The 19,556-nt window shown below is 37.2% G+C and overlaps 1 protein-coding gene across 1 annotated transcript in view; it reads left to right on the forward strand.

Moving 5' to 3' along the window:
* The window catches only part of SPAG16 (sperm associated antigen 16), a 658,615-nt gene that overhangs the window by 317,750 nt on the left and 321,309 nt on the right, over nucleotides 1–19,556 (forward strand). Inside the window, exon 12 of the mRNA XM_036318536.1 lies at nucleotides 12,371–12,556. Coding sequence (XP_036174429.1) covers nucleotides 12,371–12,556 — 186 coding nt within the window. The remainder of the gene's footprint in view (nucleotides 1–12,370; nucleotides 12,557–19,556) is intronic.

Consider the following 19,556-nt stretch of genomic DNA (forward strand, 5'->3'; position numbering starts at 1 on the left):
GCTCAAACAACAAACCCATTTTTCGTACTGTTCTAGAGGCTTGGAAGTCCCAGGCTATGGAACTAATAGAGGGTGTGTGTGGTGAGGTGGTTTGTAGGTGGCTGTTTTTCCATTGCATCCTTGTGGCGCAGAGCAGAGAAGGAGGAATGTTTTCAGTGTCCTCCTTATAAAAGCACTAAGCTCATCAAGGGGGCTCCACCTTCATGAACTGGTTACCTCCCAAAGGCCTCATCTCAAATACGTCCATTCACTTTAGGGATTATGATTTCAACATGTGAATTTGTGGAGGGGCTTAGGAGGAGACACAAACATTCCATCTATAGCACTGAGCTTTCAGAGGCACTTTATTTATTTATTTATTTATTTATTTATTTATTTTATTGATTAAGGTGTTACAAATGTGTGGTTATCCCCCCATTGCCCCCCCACCCCCCAATCCTGTCCTCACCCTCACCCTCTGTTGTCTGTGTCCACTGGTTATGCTTATATGCATGCATACAACTCTCTTGGTTAATCTCTCCCCCTTACCCCCACCCTTCCCTACCTTCTCTCTGAGGCACTTTTAAAGGCATCTTTCCCTGATTCTTCAAGACTAGGAAACTTTCCCAGATGCACTTTTACACCTACCATCTTCTTATCAGCATTCATCACAGAAAAGATTGTTTTTTTTAAGAATACCTGTTCTCTTGACTGGCTTGAGAATTCTGGATTGAGAACTCTGGGAGCAATAGTGTTTATGTCTGTATTCCCAACAGCTTGTGGCACTGAAAAATATTTGGTATCATGCTAGGGCTCTACTTGATATTTTAAGACTTTGTGATCTCATTGATGGATTATGGCTCAAACTGCCTTACTTTTCTGCCTGCCTCTCTCAAGCCCATGTTCAGAACTGACTGAGTTGCCATTCTCAAAGCAAAAGCGCATTTTATCACATTATGTTCCAGTGCAACCATTCTATAACCATGATATTTATGATATTCAAGGCCCTTCATAACATGTGTATGTTTTTTTCAGAGATCAATCAGATCTATCACTATCATCATGGACTAAGAATCTGAAATCCCCAGATGGAAGCCAATAGTCTCAAGTGACAGGCTATAGCACTTTAGCGTATTGTTAGTTTTTTCTCTCTCTATATTGTGATATTCTTGAGAGAAAGGAAAGCTGGTATCCTATTTACATTGCACTTTTGATGGCTAACACAGTAAATTGAATTGATACCCTCTGATGAACTCTGTACTTTGAAGGACCAGCATGACTATTTAAAGGCACATATAAATATTTCTTTTAATATTCAGATATTAGGTAAGGCTTAAAATCTCTTACTGCAATGCATCCCATACTTGAGAATTTCCACTCTTAATATATAAACAGAATTATCTTGTTAAAGAACAAACACCACCAACTGGGCTAAAACTAATCCTTTTGGACTAAATCTTAGGGATTTTAACTTAAATAAGTCAATTAGTTTGAATGTGCTGATGGAGACTTGGGAAAGGTTTTTTCTATAAAGTGATTAATGTAAGACAGTATGAATAAAACAATTATATCAAGTTTATTGTAACTTGTCTGGAAAAAGTGTATGTGAGCAGGAAAAAAAAGTCTTTTTCATGGAAATAGTGAGAACAAATGTAAGCATTGTCCGGAAGCTGTATATATAAGGATGTATTTCTTCCACATGTTAGATAATAAAACAACCTGAAACTTTTTGTGTAATTTCATGATTGCCAAATGATATTTTAACCATACATTGGTTTCCATTTCAGAATCTTAAGGTTCAGTAAGCAAAGGTAAGGATTTGAGTATTCCACTAGCGAACTCTAGCTATGTTTCTTACTAAGAATTGCCATTGTCTTGTGAATTTGTTTAGAATGAATAATCCTTTTCTGCCTTTTCTATCCTTGGTCCACCATAATGTCTTCCCCGCCCAATGTCTAACAAAGGGATGCTTCACTGAGAAGCTGTTGAGTAGCCTATCAGACTCTCTCTCACTTTACATATTTTCCTTTTCAGTAGATACCACAAATCCATGCTTGTGAGAGTTAGCATGTGCCTGAACTTAAAATCTTTAAACCTTTAAATTCACTATCAAATTTTAATATTTAACTTTTTAAGCATCCATTTTTCTGTCTTATATAAATTTTCTGATCAATTGATACCAAGCTGGAAGAAAGGTTCTTTGACTTATCTTGAGGTGTATTTCTCTGAAACATGAGTAAAACACGGGGATTCCCCAGTCAGTTAAGCTGTGGGAAATGCAAACTTCTTTGAGAAGATCGTCTTGTGCTTTCCCAAGTCCTACCATTTTGTGTTTCTGTCCACAATATCTTCCACTACGTAAACTCAGAATGACCTATGACTTTTATTTTTCATGGCAGTTGTTTAAGACACTTTTATTTTTTGTCAAAGCTCCTGTTGATAATGCTGTTTTTGAACAAACTCTTCTCCATATATTTAGATGTCTTCAAGCCAGTTATTTACATTTTAGTATTGCAATTAGGTATTTATTTCTGTGATATTAATGGAAATATATTTTCTGTTGTCTTAGGAATTATATTTACTAGCATACTATTGATTTGGTCTTCAGTTACATGATAGAGTTTTCAGATACTTAGGACTGTCCTCAATTTGACCATTTATGTATGCTTTTGAGAGCTGTTAAGTGATTGGCACAATAGAAAAATTAAATTAGATTTAAAATAGTTCTAAAATTTCACTCAACTGAGGCTATTCTTTGATGACTGTGCAAGAGAATTGTCTTAATCATAGTTTTTAGACATATAAATGTTTGAAGCCTATTTTATATTATGCATAGTATATATTTTATAATTTTTTACTCATAGTTCTTATTTAAAACATATTCACAATAAATATAAATTAAATAATGAATATATGAATGCATCTATGTATATATAAATTATTATTAGCTTTTTTTCTAAATTATGCAAAAAGAAGTTTTGCTCTGAATTCTATATTAGGGAAATAGTTCCTTTCAGGCAAACATTTTAAGATGGATTCAAATAAACTATAATATCTAAAAATTAAATAAATTATATTTAAAGAAAGGCCATGGTTGAGAGTCAGGCAAGAGAGAGAATTGCTGAGACTAGAGCCAGTTCATTCCTAATGATTCTGGTGATAGGCTAGCTAGTTAAGATTATGAAATCAGATTTGGAGGAAAATATTTTCTTCCCTAACTCTTACAAAAGGAAAATATATTCTTGAATGTACAGAACAAAATTGAAACCACTTCATTGTATTAAAATACTATTTATATGAATGACCTATGATTAAATATACTATATTTCCGCTTTAACGTTAATTCTTTACTAAAATTAAAGCACCATAAAATATTTATAAAGAACTATTAAGGTGTTTAAAGAAGACCATACCTTAACTGTAATTTTCATTATAATTTTTCCAAGCTATATTTCCAATTCTTGAACAATTTTGCAGTTTAATTACAATGTCAAGACATTGAACTGTGCAAAGATAAACCATTTGCTTCCAAAATATAAATTAAAATTACCTCTAAAAATAAATGAAACATTTTAACTTTATGTATACAGCAACAACTTAAAACACCTCTGTATAGAACATATCATTATAAAAGATACCTAACCTCCCAGGTAAACTATTTACTCTGCAAATTTTATCACTCTGAAGAAACCTCAGAAGAATTATTCAGATGTGTAGTTATTATATTAAACTACCAAGGAAAACTTGTATTTATGGTTATGCTATTTCCTTGAGCAGTGAAATAGATATTTTTCCCACTAAGTATCTTTCAGGGTAAGGAAGAGTAGTGCTGTGAAAAAATGTAGTCTCATAAAATATAACTTTTTTTTGGAACATTTAACATCTACTTAGGTGAAGTCCTCCCCAATCCCGAAAGTTTGAGAAAAATAATGATATAGAAACCCTTTCATGGCAAACTTCTAATCTGTGAAATATCTAGACTTTGTACCTAAAGATAAAATTTCATGCTTATAAAGTATTTCATATCATCTGAATATAAAAACATTAAAAATCCCTACACTATTATTTGAAAAAGGAATTTGTCATGGAGTCATGTTATACTGTGATAGGTAGTATATGCAGATGAAATTATTGTAATATGCTGTGAGATCATTAAGTAATTTTCTTTGTAATTATCTTCCTGAAAGTAGTGTAATTTGAGTTCAAGTTCAGCAGACCAACATCAGCCATAATTTAACATGCTTCAAGCCACTTAAGCAGTTTTAAGCCTTATAAATATTGGCAAGTTTAGTGAGAGGGACACTTTTTAGAAAATCTCTAAACTAATGACTTCAATGGCATTGTTAAATATTCATAGGGAAACCCTGAATACAGAAATGTGAATTTTTATTTTATCTTCACCTGAGGATATGTGTGTGTGTGTGTTTAAAATTATTTTAAAGAGAGAGAAAGGGAGAGAGAGAAACATTGATGTGAGAGAGGGACATGTGTGGGGTGCCTCCTGTAGGCACCCTGACTATTGAGCAAACCCACAACATAGGTATGGGCCCTGAATGGGAATCAAATCCACTAAACTTTTAGTGTATGGGATGATGCTCCAACCAACTGAGCACCTGGCCAGGCCCAGAAATGTAAATTTAAAGGAGAAACTACCACATTAAATATAAATGATCGTGTTAGTAAATGATTTTCTTTTTTCAGTAACCATATTATATTTCTCAATGACCTCGATTATTTATTTGAACAAGGAAATGAGTAAATATGTTGAATCTATAATTAGTTATTAGAAAATAGTCTATTATAAAACAGAAATCTCAATAGTAATGAAATTGGAAGCATTTCCATTGTTCTCTTTCCAACTTTCAATATCTTCACAAAATATGCAACAGTTTAATCAAGAATAATAATTTAAAATGAGACTTATTTGTTACTTTGGCAGACAGAAAAGATTGTTTTATTTATATTTCTTTAATTATTTCCTTGACCATTATTTTGTGTGTAGACAAGTTACATTTTCTCCTTTGATTGATTACCTGTTTAATCATTTTTCATGTGGAATTATTTTCAATTTAAATTAACCATATATAATTCAAATGTTTCTTTTTATGAAGTTTAATATTTTGTTTTACTTGTCTATTTTTTCCTTTGTTTAACTTTTAGCATATTGAACTTTGGTGTTTGTAGTGTTAATATTTTGGAGGAGGATTGAGGGGATTTATTTTCTGTGAACATATAGCTCAGAAAGTCATTCTTCTCACCTATAAGTTGGTTAATATTTATATTTCTTCTAATTTCCCAGTGCTTATTCTCCCCCCCCCCCCAGTGCTTATGCTTTTACAGCAGTTTTAAGTTTATAATATTGAGATAGGTGTACAGAGATTTAAGTTTTCAATATTGAGATAGGGGTATGGAGATTTAAGTTTACAATATTTAGGTAGGTGTACAGAGATTTTTAATATACCCTGGGCCCCCCACCCATACATACCCTTTCCCAGATATCCGTCACTAGAATGGTACTCTTTTTTTACTAATTTTGTTCCAAGTTCACTTAGAACTTTCACAAGTCTGTATAAAGTAGTTCTCTTCACTATACTTTTTTGGTCTTATTTAAGCTTTCTACAACAACTCTTAGTTTCCAAGAAGAAGCTGCTAAGAAAGTAATCCATTCTATATTTAGTCATTGGCTACAAGGCATGAAATATGTATCCTGCCTCTATTGACCTTGAATATTTTGTCAAATCAATTCTCATAAAACTTGAACTTTGAATCACACCTGTATATTTTGGTTACCACGCACACCTGAAAGGCAGAATAGTGTACATTGAAAAATTCTAAAATTCAATATTTTTTCCGAGTCAGGTCAGGGGTTGGAAGAAGGCAGAGAAGCAGCAGCACCGTTTGGGGTGGCTTTCTGCTGGAAGAATGGCATGTCTTTCACTTTAAAATTGAGTCTTGGACAGATTTATTAGCTAAGTGAAAAAGACAAGTGTTACACTGAGACTTAGACTTGAGAATCATTTACCAAAATCTGAGCATAGCTGTGATTATACAAAGCATAGATCTCAAAATAATTAGGTTCAAAATTAAGTACAAGCCTATAATAGAAAATGCATTTTAAAAGGTAGGCCAGCCTGATGTGTCTTTCCGTAAAAGTATCACAAAAAGGAAGAGAACATACCATTACTTTTCTAGTAAAGAACATTCCCAGAAGAAAGAACAGCAAGTGCAAAGGCTGCTGAAGCAAGAGTGGAGAGGCTGGGGGTGGGGTGGTGTGGAGAGAATGGTAAGGAGATAGGTGGTAGGGAAGATCATGTAGGGCCTTCTCTCATCATAAGGATTTTAGCTTTTACTCTGGGAGATGAGAAACCACTGGAGGGTTTTGAGCAGAGGAGCAGCATGAACAGGATCTTTTAAGGTTCTGTATTTGAAAAATAAAGATAGTGGAAGGCCCAGGGTAGAAGCAGTTAGGAAGTTACTGATGAAATTCAGTGAGAACATTGTGATAGATAGTTCGTTATAAATTCAAATATTCCTATTGAGTAAATAGGCACAAGGAGAGGAGACTACAATCTAATGGGAGTGATGATTCTATTCCACTATTTATGAAAATAATCATATAATCAACTCCATATTAAAACTGAACTAGAGCCCTAGCCGGTTTGGCTCTGTGGATAGAGGGTTGGCCTGCATACTGAAGGATCCTGGTTCGATTCCAGTCAAGGCATATGCCCAGGTTGGGGGCTCAATCCCCAGTAGCGGGTGTGCAGGAGGCAGCCAATCATTGATTCTCATCATTGATGTTTCTATCTCTCTCACTCTCTTCATTCCTCTCTGAAATCAATAAAAAACATATTACAACATAAAAATAGAAAAAAATTAAACTAGAGATCAAAAGATAATATTTTTAAAAAATAATCTTAAATCTGAGCAGTACCTAGAATTAAATAATTCTCTTATTTGACCTTTAAAACATCACTATAAGTTATATTAAGCAGAACTTATCCCTATTTTCAAATAAGGACAATGGAATTCAGAGATGTTATATGTAAGTAATAAATGGTCTGTCTGAGCTCACGTGGGCTGACAGAGGAGAATGAGAGGGCAAACAAGTTCTCTTGCTGCTATGCTTTCCCCTTGCTGTTCCCTGACGCTGGAGGTTTTCAGTCTCCACTCTCCACTCTCTCATGAAACACTAGCGTATTTCTTTAAAAACAAGTGAGTGGAGTCCATCTGGAACCCATAATGTATTTAGTTCTCAAAACTGAAGTCATTTTCAAAAAATATCAATGATTTGCAAAATGTGAAATAAAGCAATTACAGTATATATGAAGTATTTCTAAATATAATGATACATATTGCTTACTGTTTGCAAAGTATAAATTGCTTGACCCAAGCAACTTTGACATGATTTATTTGTAGGTTGTTCATAAGCTGCAAAAATCATGTTAATAGAAATAACATTTTTTATAAAAATGAATATAATTCTCAAACAAAAAAATATAAAGAGAATAACATTACACTTTTGTAAAATCACATTAGTATCTCACTTAATAGATTGCCATTTGAGGGACCGTTTTCTTTTTTTTTTTTTCCAGCCTTACAGAGATTTATTTATTATATAAGTTTCTTCAAAGAACCAGTTTGGTCTTTATTGATCTTCCATTGTATTATTTCAATATGTATATATTCTAAACTTAGAGTCGCATGTTTAGCAGAGAAATATTGAGGCTATATTTTTATTTTTTCATTATAGAGAGGTTAAAAAACTAATATGCCTTCAAAATACTATTTGGATTTTATTTCATAGTTTTGATAAGTTGTTTTCATTCAGTTCTAATTATTTGCAAATATTCAGTAATATTTTTTTGATATGTAGCTCATTTAAAACTGTGTTTAAAAATTAACAGATGTATAAATTTTAAAAATATATAATTATTTTATTTATTTATGCCAATTGAAACATGATGAGAAAATAGAATTTTTATAACAATTATGTTAAATTTTTTAAGATTTGCTTTATGGCTTATATTGTCTGATTTTATAAATGGTCCACATATGCTCGAGAAAATGTGTAGTCACTAGTTATTTGGTGAAAAATTTTTTATGTGCCCTTTTCTTAAATTTTCTATTTTCCACAAATTATCAACCTCTAATTCTCTGATTGTTGCATCTAGCCTTTTATGCCACTCTGCTTTTATATTTTGATTAGGAAAATGTATTTTTTATTTAATCATCCCTATTTCTTAACTTATGCACTGTTATGACCTGAATGTCTATGCCCCACCCCACCAAATGCAAATGTTGAAGCCATACCCTATGTGATGGCATAAGGAGGTGAAATCTTTGAGAGATCATTACATGAAGATGAAGTCAGCAGGATGGAGCTCCATGATGAGATTCATGCCCCTATAAAAACAAGAAGAGACACCACAGCTTCCTTTCTGCCACATGAGGATAAGAAAGAATACAGATACCTCAAGCTAGGAAGACAGCCCTTACTATGAACCAAATTTTCCTTGTCTGACACCTTGATCTTGTATTGTTATTTATTAATGATTGCATTATTTTTTTTCATTCAAATAACTGTAAACCTACTTTTGCCCCACCCTCTATGTACAAATCAAGAACAGTTATAAAGCAAAAGGCAGGTTTTAATTTCTATCTATTAGTAAAGGACTGCCTGAAATATAACAATTTTTTCAATTCTGCTAATTTGAAAAATAAAATAGATATACTTTTTTTTATAACTTTAACTAGTGGCCCAGTACATGAAATTTGTGTACAGGGAGGGGGCGGGGGGGGGGGTTTCCCTCAGCCCAGCCTGCACCTTCTCCAATCAGGGACCCATTGGGGGATGTCCAACTGTCAGTTTAGGCAGAATCCTAAAGGCAGTCAGACATCCTTCTCATAATCTGGGACTGCTGGCTCGTAACCGCTCACCTGCCTGCCTGCCTGCCTGATTGCCCCTAACCTCTCTGCCTGCCTTCCTGATCACCCCTAATTGCCCTCCCCTGCCGGCCTGATCTCACCCCCAACGGCCCTCCCCAACGGCCTGATCTCACCTCTAACTGCCTTCCCCTGCTGGCCTGAACACGCCTAACTGCCTTTGCCTTGGCCTCCCACCACCATGGCTTTGTCTGGAAGGAAGTCAAACGTTCCGAAGATGGCCAGTCAACCCGGTCTAATTAGCTTATTGCCCTTTTATTAGTATAGATAGATTATATAGGATAGGATTGCTTAAATGGGGGTGGGGAGCCTTTTTCAGTAGGAGGAGATGCTCTTGGCAGAAAAAAACACATAACCCCTATATCTGGACTGATAGCCAGCCGTATGCACTATACTGCCCAACCGTTCATTAAAAAATTGAACCACTTTCTTACACCTTACACCAAACAGCTGTTGCCCTTAAAACCCCTCCTCAGCCCCCACCTTAGGTTCTGTCTTGCAGTTCACCCAGTTTCTGATTGGTCATTAGTTTCTGATTGGTTGGTTTCTATGCCAAATAGCATCTCCGAGTCTAACTCTGGGCCTGATCAGAGAGGTGGGCTGGTTAGCAGCCCCCGCGGAGGCCCCGGAGAGAAACAGAGGTGCGGGCTGCTAGCGAAGCCCAGAGAGAAAGAGAGAGGCGATGGCTGATCAACAGCTGCCATGGGGGCTGTAGATCAGACCCTGTCTCTCTCTCTTTGGGCCTCTCTCTGGGCCTAATCCACAGCCCCCTCGGCAATCAGTGCTGGGTCACTGTGTCCAAAGAGAGAGACAGCGCAGCGACCCAGCACTGACTTCCAGTGTTTGGTCGAGCCTTCAGTCGTTGTGGATGTTACAAACCCTACTCTTTATATATATATATATAGATAAGAACTTCTTCACTATAATTCAACTTTCCCTGCAGCAGCTTTATTAAGCTCTCCCTCTCCAATGGTTGTTTCTCTTCTATAAATAAAAATTAAATTCAGCACAAAAATAGCACCCCTATTCCTCTCCCCCAAAAAAGCGAGCAAGCAAAACACTTGTCTTGATGTTGCCATTTTGTCTCTTAGCAATAGCGGGCATATTTTCTTCACTGTTAGCATAAGTTCATTGATATATTAGCTCAAATATTCATTCTGGAAACATTTACTTAACACTTCAATTGGTCAGTCATAATCCTTGATACTGTAGAAACAGGGAGAGGAAACAAAATTCTTCATTAAAAACACAAGGATGGAGCCCTAGATGGTTTTGCTCAGTGGATAGAGCATTGGCCTGTGGACCAAAGAGTTCTGGGTTTGATTCAGGTTAAGGTTCTTCCAGGTCCAGGCACTGATTGGGATGTATGCAGGAGGCAACCAATCAATGTGTTTCTCTCACATTGATGTTTCTCTCTGTCTTTCCCTCCCTCTTCCACTCTCTCTAAACATTTAATGGAAAAATATCCTCGGTTGAGGATTAACAACAACAACAACAAAAAAAGCACAAGGAAGGAGAAAAAAATAAGCATTTTATTATATTCACTAGAGGCCTGGTGCACAAAATTCATGCACTGGGGGTGGGGTCCCTTAGCCCGGCCTGCGCCCTCTCACAGTTCAGGAGCCCCGCGATCAATTGCCCTGCAGAAGGAGACCCCACCCACTTGCCACAGCGCTGCCCTCTTTGGGGTGATCATGGAGACCCCCATTGATCGCCCCACCAGCCAGTGTCCTGGGCCTCCCTCTGCAGGGTGTTCATGGGGTGATGGCCGGGCCCCTGACCAATCACATCGCAGTCACCTTGGCTGGCCTGGTGCCAGTGGGTGTCATAGCGTGGTAGTCCAGTGGGTCATTCCATTTTTTGGCCGTTCATTCGATTTGCATATTATGCTTTTATTATTATAGATTGACAGGGATATTATTAAGAGAACATAAAGGTGAGGGAATAAGTCATCAACCTAAAGACTTGTATGCATGAATATTAGTATAACCAATGGACACAGACCACAGACTGGGCGGCGGGGCGGGGGGGGGGGTGTGAGGGCATATGCTAGGGGTTGGGAGTGGCCAGGGAGAGATTACTGGGGGAAAAAGGGGACTTATATAATACATTAAACAATAAAGAATTTAAATTTAAAAAAAATCAGAGTGTCTATTCTAGCTCAGATACTAACCAGTTATTTTCTTGAGCAAGTAACTTCATGTCTCTGAGTCTTAAAAATAAATTACTTATAAAACAATAAATTGAAATTAATGGCCTTTGAATTTCCTTTCAGCTTAAGAAGTTCATTAAGCAGTAGTATTTCTACGATATCCACTAAAAGTTGACCTCAGGTCACTGATGGCAAATGCACAACATTTTATGTATGACAACCATCTGTCCTAGTTTGACAAAGACTGTGTTAGTTTACTCCTGTTGTTTTCATGTAAACCCTTTAACTGTAAAAATTATTCTGGTTTTAAATATAAACTGTAAAAGTAACCTTATACATGTAGAAAACTTATACATGTAGAAAAGGTAATGCTGGGTCAAGCTGGTATATTTATAAAGCAAGTAGAGTAGTGATAATAGTAACAACAATGAAAAAAAGAGAGAGAACATATAGAAATATAATGCAATGCAGGGCAATGTGGAGATGATGATGGAATAGAAATCTTCTTGCAGTCGATATTTTACCAAAAGACAAAAACAAAACTACTGACAACCACTTATTTCTTAAGTTAGATTGTGTTCACAGTTTTGGGGTAGTAAGACTTGGTGGGGTAGGGGTTGGATGGAGGGGAGGTAAAGTATGGGGAAATGGGAGACATCTGTAATACTGTCAATAATAAAAAGAATATTTAAAAAAAGAGAAAGTCACAGCTTTTTTTTTTTATTTTCACATTTACTAATAATCTAAATTGGAAATTCAATGACTCATTCTTAACTACCCAGCACTTCAAATCTTGCATCTCTCCAGACCTAGCTCAAATGTCCCTCATTCCTGATTCACTTGTTATTTCATTATCCAAACTCTACTCCTGGAGTATTTAATTAATTCAAGCATAAGCAATGCTGACCTACTGGTTTGTATATTGTTTTTGAAATTATCCTTAGCCTGTGTCTACACTTTCATCATTCTGAGGCTACCTCATCCACAGAGCCTAACACATAGCCCTGAACCTAATGCGTACTAAAAAAAAATACTGATCTACTGAATTAATTTAGAAGCATATGGAAGAATTAATCTAGAAAGTGTGTGACACCAGTTTTATCTACTTGAATTACTAAATAATATAAGTAAGCATCTAATTGTGTAAACTTACTAAGAATTAGGCATTTAGACATGCCATTATAAGTAAAATTAAAATATATACACACACAAGTTACTCACAGAATACAAACATTCATAAAAATAAATTAGATTTTTTTTAACAAATTACCTTTTTTTCCATTTTGTAAATAGTGGCAACATGTTGGCTACATCAAGTGGTGACACTACAGTTAAATTATGGAACATGACTAGCGGCAATTGCACTTTGACCTTTGAAGGCCACAAACATGCAGTATGGTCCTGCACATGGCATTCCTGTGGTGACTTTGTGGCTTCATCTTCATTGGATACTACCAGCAAAATCTGGGATGTTAATAGGTAAGAAGTACTTTACACATCATTCATCCTCTACGTTGATAAATATGCATCGGTAATGTTGTGTGTGTGTGTGTGTGTGTGTGTGTGTTTTCCCTCAATACTACCACTGTGAAGCATTTTTGTTTTACAACTGTTAGTTCATAAATTTGTAGAGAGCTACTTAAAAGTTGTGTGAAATCCATTTCTAACTCCATTAGTCTTTGTGGATATAATGAGTCCTTTCCAAATATAGGTATCAAGATCAAGCCTATATATTACATTAGAATTGCTTCATTGGAAAGCTGTTTGTTTTAAGCAAGATAGAAACAAATATTCATTTCAAACAGGTTGTTAATTCTCCCCTTTCACAGGATTGTTATCTCTGTATTATCAAACTAACAATTTAATAGACATAAATATGACAGAAATAATAACATGTTTTAGCTTAATTTTAATATACTATTTTCCCAAATTAAATGCTTCTGGCTATTTACAAATTATAAGAACTAACACAATTAATTGTATGCAAAGTCCTATATAATATCATATGAATATAGAAGCTTTTCATTTTGCTTTTAATTCAAGACAGACATATCTATTATGTTTACAGTGTCAAAATAGATGTGCTTCGTGTATATTTGGATGAGTATTACTTTCTGTTAGGTATACAAATTGAATATAAAGAACAATTCTCAAATATCATAATGGCCTCAGTTAACTAAAGAATTATAAATCACTAGTGGCCTGGTGCACAAAATTTGTGCATGGCGGGGTGGGGTTCCCTCACCCAGCCTGTACCCTCTCCAATCGGGGACCCCTTGGAGGATGTCCAAGTGTTGGTTTAGGCCAGATACCACAGAGACCCTAAGCCCTCTGCCTGCCAGCCTGATGTTGCCCCAAACTGACCTCTCCTGCTGGCCTGATCTCGTCCCTAAATGCTCTCCCCTGCCAGCCTGGTTTCCCCTCAACTTCCCTCCCCTGCCGGCCTGATCTCACCCCCAACTGCCTTCCCCTGTTGGCCTGATCACCCCTAACTGCCTCTGCCTTGGCCCCCACCACCATGGCTTTGTCCAGAAGGAAGTTGGATGTCTGGAAGATGGCTGGTTGAACCAGTCTAATTAGCATATTACCCTTTTATTAGTATAGATAGATTATATAGGATAGGATTGCTTAAATGGGGTGGAGGAAAGCCTTTTTCAGCAGGAGGAAATGCTGTTGGCAGACAAAAACACATAATCCCTATATCTGGACTGATAGCCAGCCATATGCACTATACTGCCCAACCATTCATTAAAAAATTGAACCACTTTCTTACACCTTACACCAAACAGCTGTTGCCCTTAAAACCCCTCCTCAGCCCCCACCTTAGGTTCTGCCTTGCAGTTCACCCAGATTAGGTTCTGATTGGTCGGTTTCTATGCCTGTCAGCCTCAAAAGCTCCGCCTCATCGGCAGCCATTGGCTCCTCGCACTTCACCCAGATTTGGTTCTGATTGTTCAGTTTCTATGCCAGTCAGTGTCTCTGGGCCTATCTCTGGACCTAATCAGAGAGGCAGGGCTGATCAGCAGCCCCCGCAGCCTCTGGTGAGGCCTGGAGAGAAAGAGAGGTGCGGCTGATGGTGAATCCACGGAGGCTGCTTTTGTCTCCAGGCTTCTCTCTGGGCCTGATTCACAGCCCCCTCGGCAGTCAGTGCTGGGTCGCCATGCCCACAGCAGGGCAGTCAGTGCTGGGTCACTGGGGTGACCCAAAACTGACTACAGGACTGACTTCTGGTCATCCATTCAGTTGTTTTTGTTGTTACAGACCCTGGCTCTTTATATATATAGATTACTCAAGTTCCTGATCACTTTAATTATTGAACAATGTCCAGATTCTAAATATGTCATAAGGACTCCTAAAAATTTTGGTTAACAGTTGTCACTGAGCCATTGTGGTTTATTTTGAAGAGAAAAATTGACTAATTTAAAGCTGGACACTGTTGCTTTGAGATCATTTTTAAAACCTTGAACAAACTTTCTCCATTCTTCCTTGAGTCATGGGTAACATATTTAGAGGAAGGTCAGGTAAGGTACTTGCAAAAGGTCAGCAGATTTTCTGGGAGGATTCATTGAAAGTGTGGGCTCTTTCCTGTGGGTAAATTGATTATCTCCTGATGCCATGTGCCAGGTTTTATGCTATTCTTTATCAGCACCAATATCACCCTTCTGTATTGGTTTTAGTGATGCTGAGTAGTGGAAATTTGCAAACCACATTTTTGCTTTGCCCAACGGACTTTCTGTCAGGCTTTAGCAATACTTGTAGAAGATAGCAAGGCCGGAGGAAGAAGAGGGGACTTGCTTCTTCCCGTCTCCTTTCTGTGGGCTCCCAGGGAGCATCAGTCGAGCAGCACTTCACCTCAGCAACAGCAGGGCCTGCTCATCACATCAGCTGAATCCAATTGGAAGTTTTCCCAACGCCTGCACCAGCGGGTGCATCATGCCATCATCAAAGACATTAGTCTCAGCAACTAGGTGCCCTCTTTCCAGAGGTCTGTGTTTCCTGCTCTGCATGGCTCCTCCTCTGAGTTGTAGAACACCTATATCAGCAGAAAAGTAGGGGCCCCATGCAGAGGGCTGAGTTTTAGCTCTGCAGGCACCCCTTTCCAAGGTTCTAAGTTTCAGTAATTCTACCCTATTCCCTTGGTTCACTCAGTCCTACAGATAGCAGCTCCTTTCTGCAGTTGCTTTTTCCAGGATACCTTAATGTTTTCTTTTTCTCTTTTTAGTTACCTAGTTAACAACTTTATATAGTTAACAATCCCACGTATTAAATCCTTATTGTTAAAATGATGGGTGCAAATTCTATATCCTGACTCGACCTGGACAGGTACAGGGCATTATTTAATGGATAAATAGCATAAACCACCTGTGTTATAAGATATAGATTAGGAATGTTGGGATATGCTATATGAGGAAACATGGCTATGAATAATTAATTTTAGACTTAAAATAGTGACAATGTGAGGTATGTTTTAATTTTACAAAGGGTACCATTTGGTTATCTGAATAATCAATCATGTAAATCTTAACTTTATGTTTCCAATTATGTGACCAGATTTTATAAATATTTTGTATAATAGATTATTGGAATTTTTTAAAACTACTTCATTGAGGTATGATTGACATACAAGAAGCTGTAAATATTTAATGTAGACAAATTGATGAGTTTGGAGTTAAGTATACACTCATGAAATCATCACTAATCTATGCCATAAATATACCCATCACCTCCAAAAATATATCCCTGCTCTCTTTATCTAGTCTCTTATCAAATTTTTAAACATTCAATATAGTACTGTTAACTATAGGTACTATGTTGTACAGTATATATCTCTAGGACTTAGTCATCTTGTATAACTGAAAATTTAATACTGTTATCTAATTTTAATATTTATCACCTTTGACTTAGATGAGGAGCCTAATAGAAGTTGTGTCCCATTCTAAAATATATCTTCAAATGTGCTTTGACTATGGTTAAAGGTGGATTCCTAATAGACTCAGCCCTTCTTAGAATGACTTCAAAGACTTTGACTTGACAGCTTTACTCCTTGACCCTGATATCTAAATGCTTTCTTCCAACTGATACTCAGTAAAGATCGACATAATATATGAACATTTCTCCTGATGGATGCCAAAAATCCTTTACATTTCAAAATTCCCATCAATGTTAAGAGCTCATTTTCATCATCAAAGACAAAAAACTTATATTAATTTTGAAGCTGAGGGACTAGACAAATTTTAACAAATAATGGAGTAATTGATTATTTATATAGTGACTATTGATATATCTTTCACAGCTAAAATCAAAGCACTAAACTGTAACTTCTGATTACGCATGGATCAATGCTGTGTAGATGTATTTAAAACTAGTGTCTGATTTTTAAATTTCATAGTTTAATGGAGCCAGCTTAGTGACTTAAGGGGAGAGGTTATTTGCCTTGGTGAGATTTTGGTAGTAGAAGCTGTTCTGTTCTGTTCTGGGTCATATACTCTAATCCTGATGCCACATGGTTCTTAACAAGACAAATTATATTGAGAGACTGTGCTGTTCACCAAAGTTGGGCAAGTTTAGACTATATTATTCTCTTTCACACTCTTCCCTACCCTTAGAACCCCTGGCCCTAGCCCTTCAACTGTTCCTGAATTGGGCATTATCTACCAAGATCATCTCATTAGCAGCTCCTTACCAGAAAGTTGGATAACTGTAATTATAATTCATGTAAAAAATCCAGATCAAGATCCACTTTTACTAAATTCTAATAAGAAAAATATCTGTGGCACCCTTAGACTGGATGATCAGCACTCCACAGGTTTCTACAAATAATTAACAGTAGCACTTTGATGATCTTAATGATCATTTATATAAAGTGGAAATTTATATGTGTTCCAATTTGTAATTACTGATTTCTGCATAGACACACACACACAACTATTGTATCCTAAAGTAGAGAGTGCTTGGCAAATGGTAGTTTTGTTGCGTGAATGATAAAAAAAAAGAATAAATCAACACATACATAGAAGAAAATGTTCTCCTTGGTCCCATCCACATTCAAACTATAATTTAATTGTTGTCTTGTTCGACATGACTCTATAAAGTGATGAAAACAGGATAGGAAAATCAGAAAATATATCAGCAGACTATAAAAATAATTTGGGTTTCTCTAAATTATAAGATTATGAGTAAGTATTCATGAAATGAATTATGAGTGTCTGGTTCTATTACAGACATTAGAAAATTCTAATATTCCATTACTGCCCTCAGTGAGATTACAAGTAATTTTAAAATGTAGCACTTTCGAAGCAGAGAATATGCATTGTATTTGAAATTTATAATATCAGGTAGGGTGTTCTGGTTTACTTCTGGCTGTTTTTCTTCCAAGGTATCTAGATAATTAGCTGAGTAGCTATTCTACAGCATTATAATGATATTTGGAAGGCAGACCATGTGCCTGCTTTATAGCTTGAGAGGAAGGGAGTAGAGCTGAAGTTACTGAGTGTAGCTGCCCCCACTGCATTTAACAAGATACTACACAGAGAAGAACTGAGTTGGTTGTATAGTAAGGATGGAAGGAAAAATAGAGTTTTGTAAAATTCAACAGCTTCTGGACCTCCAACAGTGGGAGATAAATCTGCTGCCCTTATATCCAAATGTATTGTTTCAGATGAGTCGAGATTAAGTTGAGAGAGAAAAATGAAGCAGGTTTAGAAACTTTGTTTAGAACAGTAGTTTGTGATTACTGCTGCACTGCATTGACTGCAAGCAAATGTATCAGAAGCCTACTCAGTTTTTGAGAGAATTATATTGACAAAGAAATCATGAATCTGTGCCTAATATCCCCATGACTCTGCAAAAGGTAAAACCATCCTCAGGGCCCTGAACTCACATCCAGAGGAAGTGGACTCATCGTGTTTTACAGTCCTCAGTGGAATCACAAACCACAGCGCCCACATCAGATGTGGCCATAGAGATAATGGACAAGGAAAATCCTTGGCTGTGGAATAAAACCAGAGGCCACAGAGAACAGTGGACAAAGGATCTCCTCTTAGGGAGAGAGGCATGATCCAGTCAAAGCATGTTTTCAGTGCTGTGGCCAAGTTTCTCGTGATCCTGCCCAGAGTTCTATCTCCTGTGTTTTCCATTTTTCTATTTTCTGTACTGGAGTTTGTATTGCAGTTATTCTGTCTTTGCTTCCCTGTTTTGCATTGTGCTGGTGACGGTGGAGGACGCAGAAGATCTGGCTTTTATTTTTTTGGTCACCAGAACACAAGTGACACCTCTGACCCCATTGGAGGAGATTGTGTGTCACACAGAGATCAAGGACTGTGAAATCCGTGCTGTAAATGAGTGGGACCTGTGTTGTCTCCTTCTGGGGGGGCGGAGGGGTCAGTGACTACCCTGCAGGTGGAAGGAAGGATGACACAGATATTTGGTGAGCAAAAGGCCAAGCTTTGGCAGATATTATTAGCTGTTTGCCAGAATCTCCTTCTTCCATGTTAGTGGGGCACTTGGCTGCCTATTTAAATGGTACTTTTCAGCCTTCCTTTCAGTTGTGTAGTTATGTCAGTACGTTCTCTACAATAGAATATTAGTTGAATGATATATGCCATTTCTACATTCTTCCCCCCCATGTGTTTGGATGGAATATCAATGGCAATGGCCAGAGTCTTCTTAGAAGCCAGTTATGGACAATGACAGAGTGATCCTTAGCCTGCTTCAAGTAAAGCCACTCCCGCCCCCTAGTCCTTATCTCCAGCTAGCCTTCATCATTCTCTGGATTCTTTAGCAACAAGAAAATAACTTTTATTTTATTTGAGATACTATATTTCTAGTCTATTTATTATTGCAGTTGAGCCTGTCCAGTCCAATATAGGCATCTGGTAAATAGTTTTTAGGTGATGTTTTCCTCTCATGACATATTAATAAGTCAACAAAGACGAGCCCTGCAATATTCTAAAAATTATTTGGATAAAGTAATAACAGACAGTCTGTGCTGATAGTGGTTGGCTCTACAGCTCCCTGTAATTTTATTTTTCCTTTCCCCTTCCCCTTTTCCTCGGACTTTGCTTGCTATCCTGTTGGAACTATGAGTTCCTACTTGCCAGTAATAACGCAAGTTGGTTTATATGCAAGTTAATGCCTATAAAATAGCTGTAAATTATAAGAAAATATGCAACTATAATATACTAGAGACCTGGTGCACAAAAATTTGTGCACTCGGGGTGGGGGGAGGTCCTCAGCCCAGCCTGTGCCCTCTCGCAGTCTGGGACCTCTCAGGGGATGTCCACCTGCTAACTTAGACCCGCTCCTGGGGATCAGGCCTAAGCTGGCAGTCAGACATCCCTCTGGCAGCCCAGGAGCCCTCGGGGGATGTCCACTTGCCAGCGGGGAGCAGGCCTAAGCTACAGTCGGACATCCTTAGTGCTGCTGAGGAGGCAGAGGAGGCTCCCGCCACCACCGCTGTGCTGGCAGCCATCAGCCTGGC

This window comes from Myotis myotis, unplaced genomic scaffold (genome assembly GCF_014108235.1).
Source record: "Myotis myotis isolate mMyoMyo1 unplaced genomic scaffold, mMyoMyo1.p scaffold_m19_p_8, whole genome shotgun sequence".
Taxonomy (NCBI): domain Eukaryota; kingdom Metazoa; phylum Chordata; class Mammalia; order Chiroptera; family Vespertilionidae; genus Myotis; species Myotis myotis.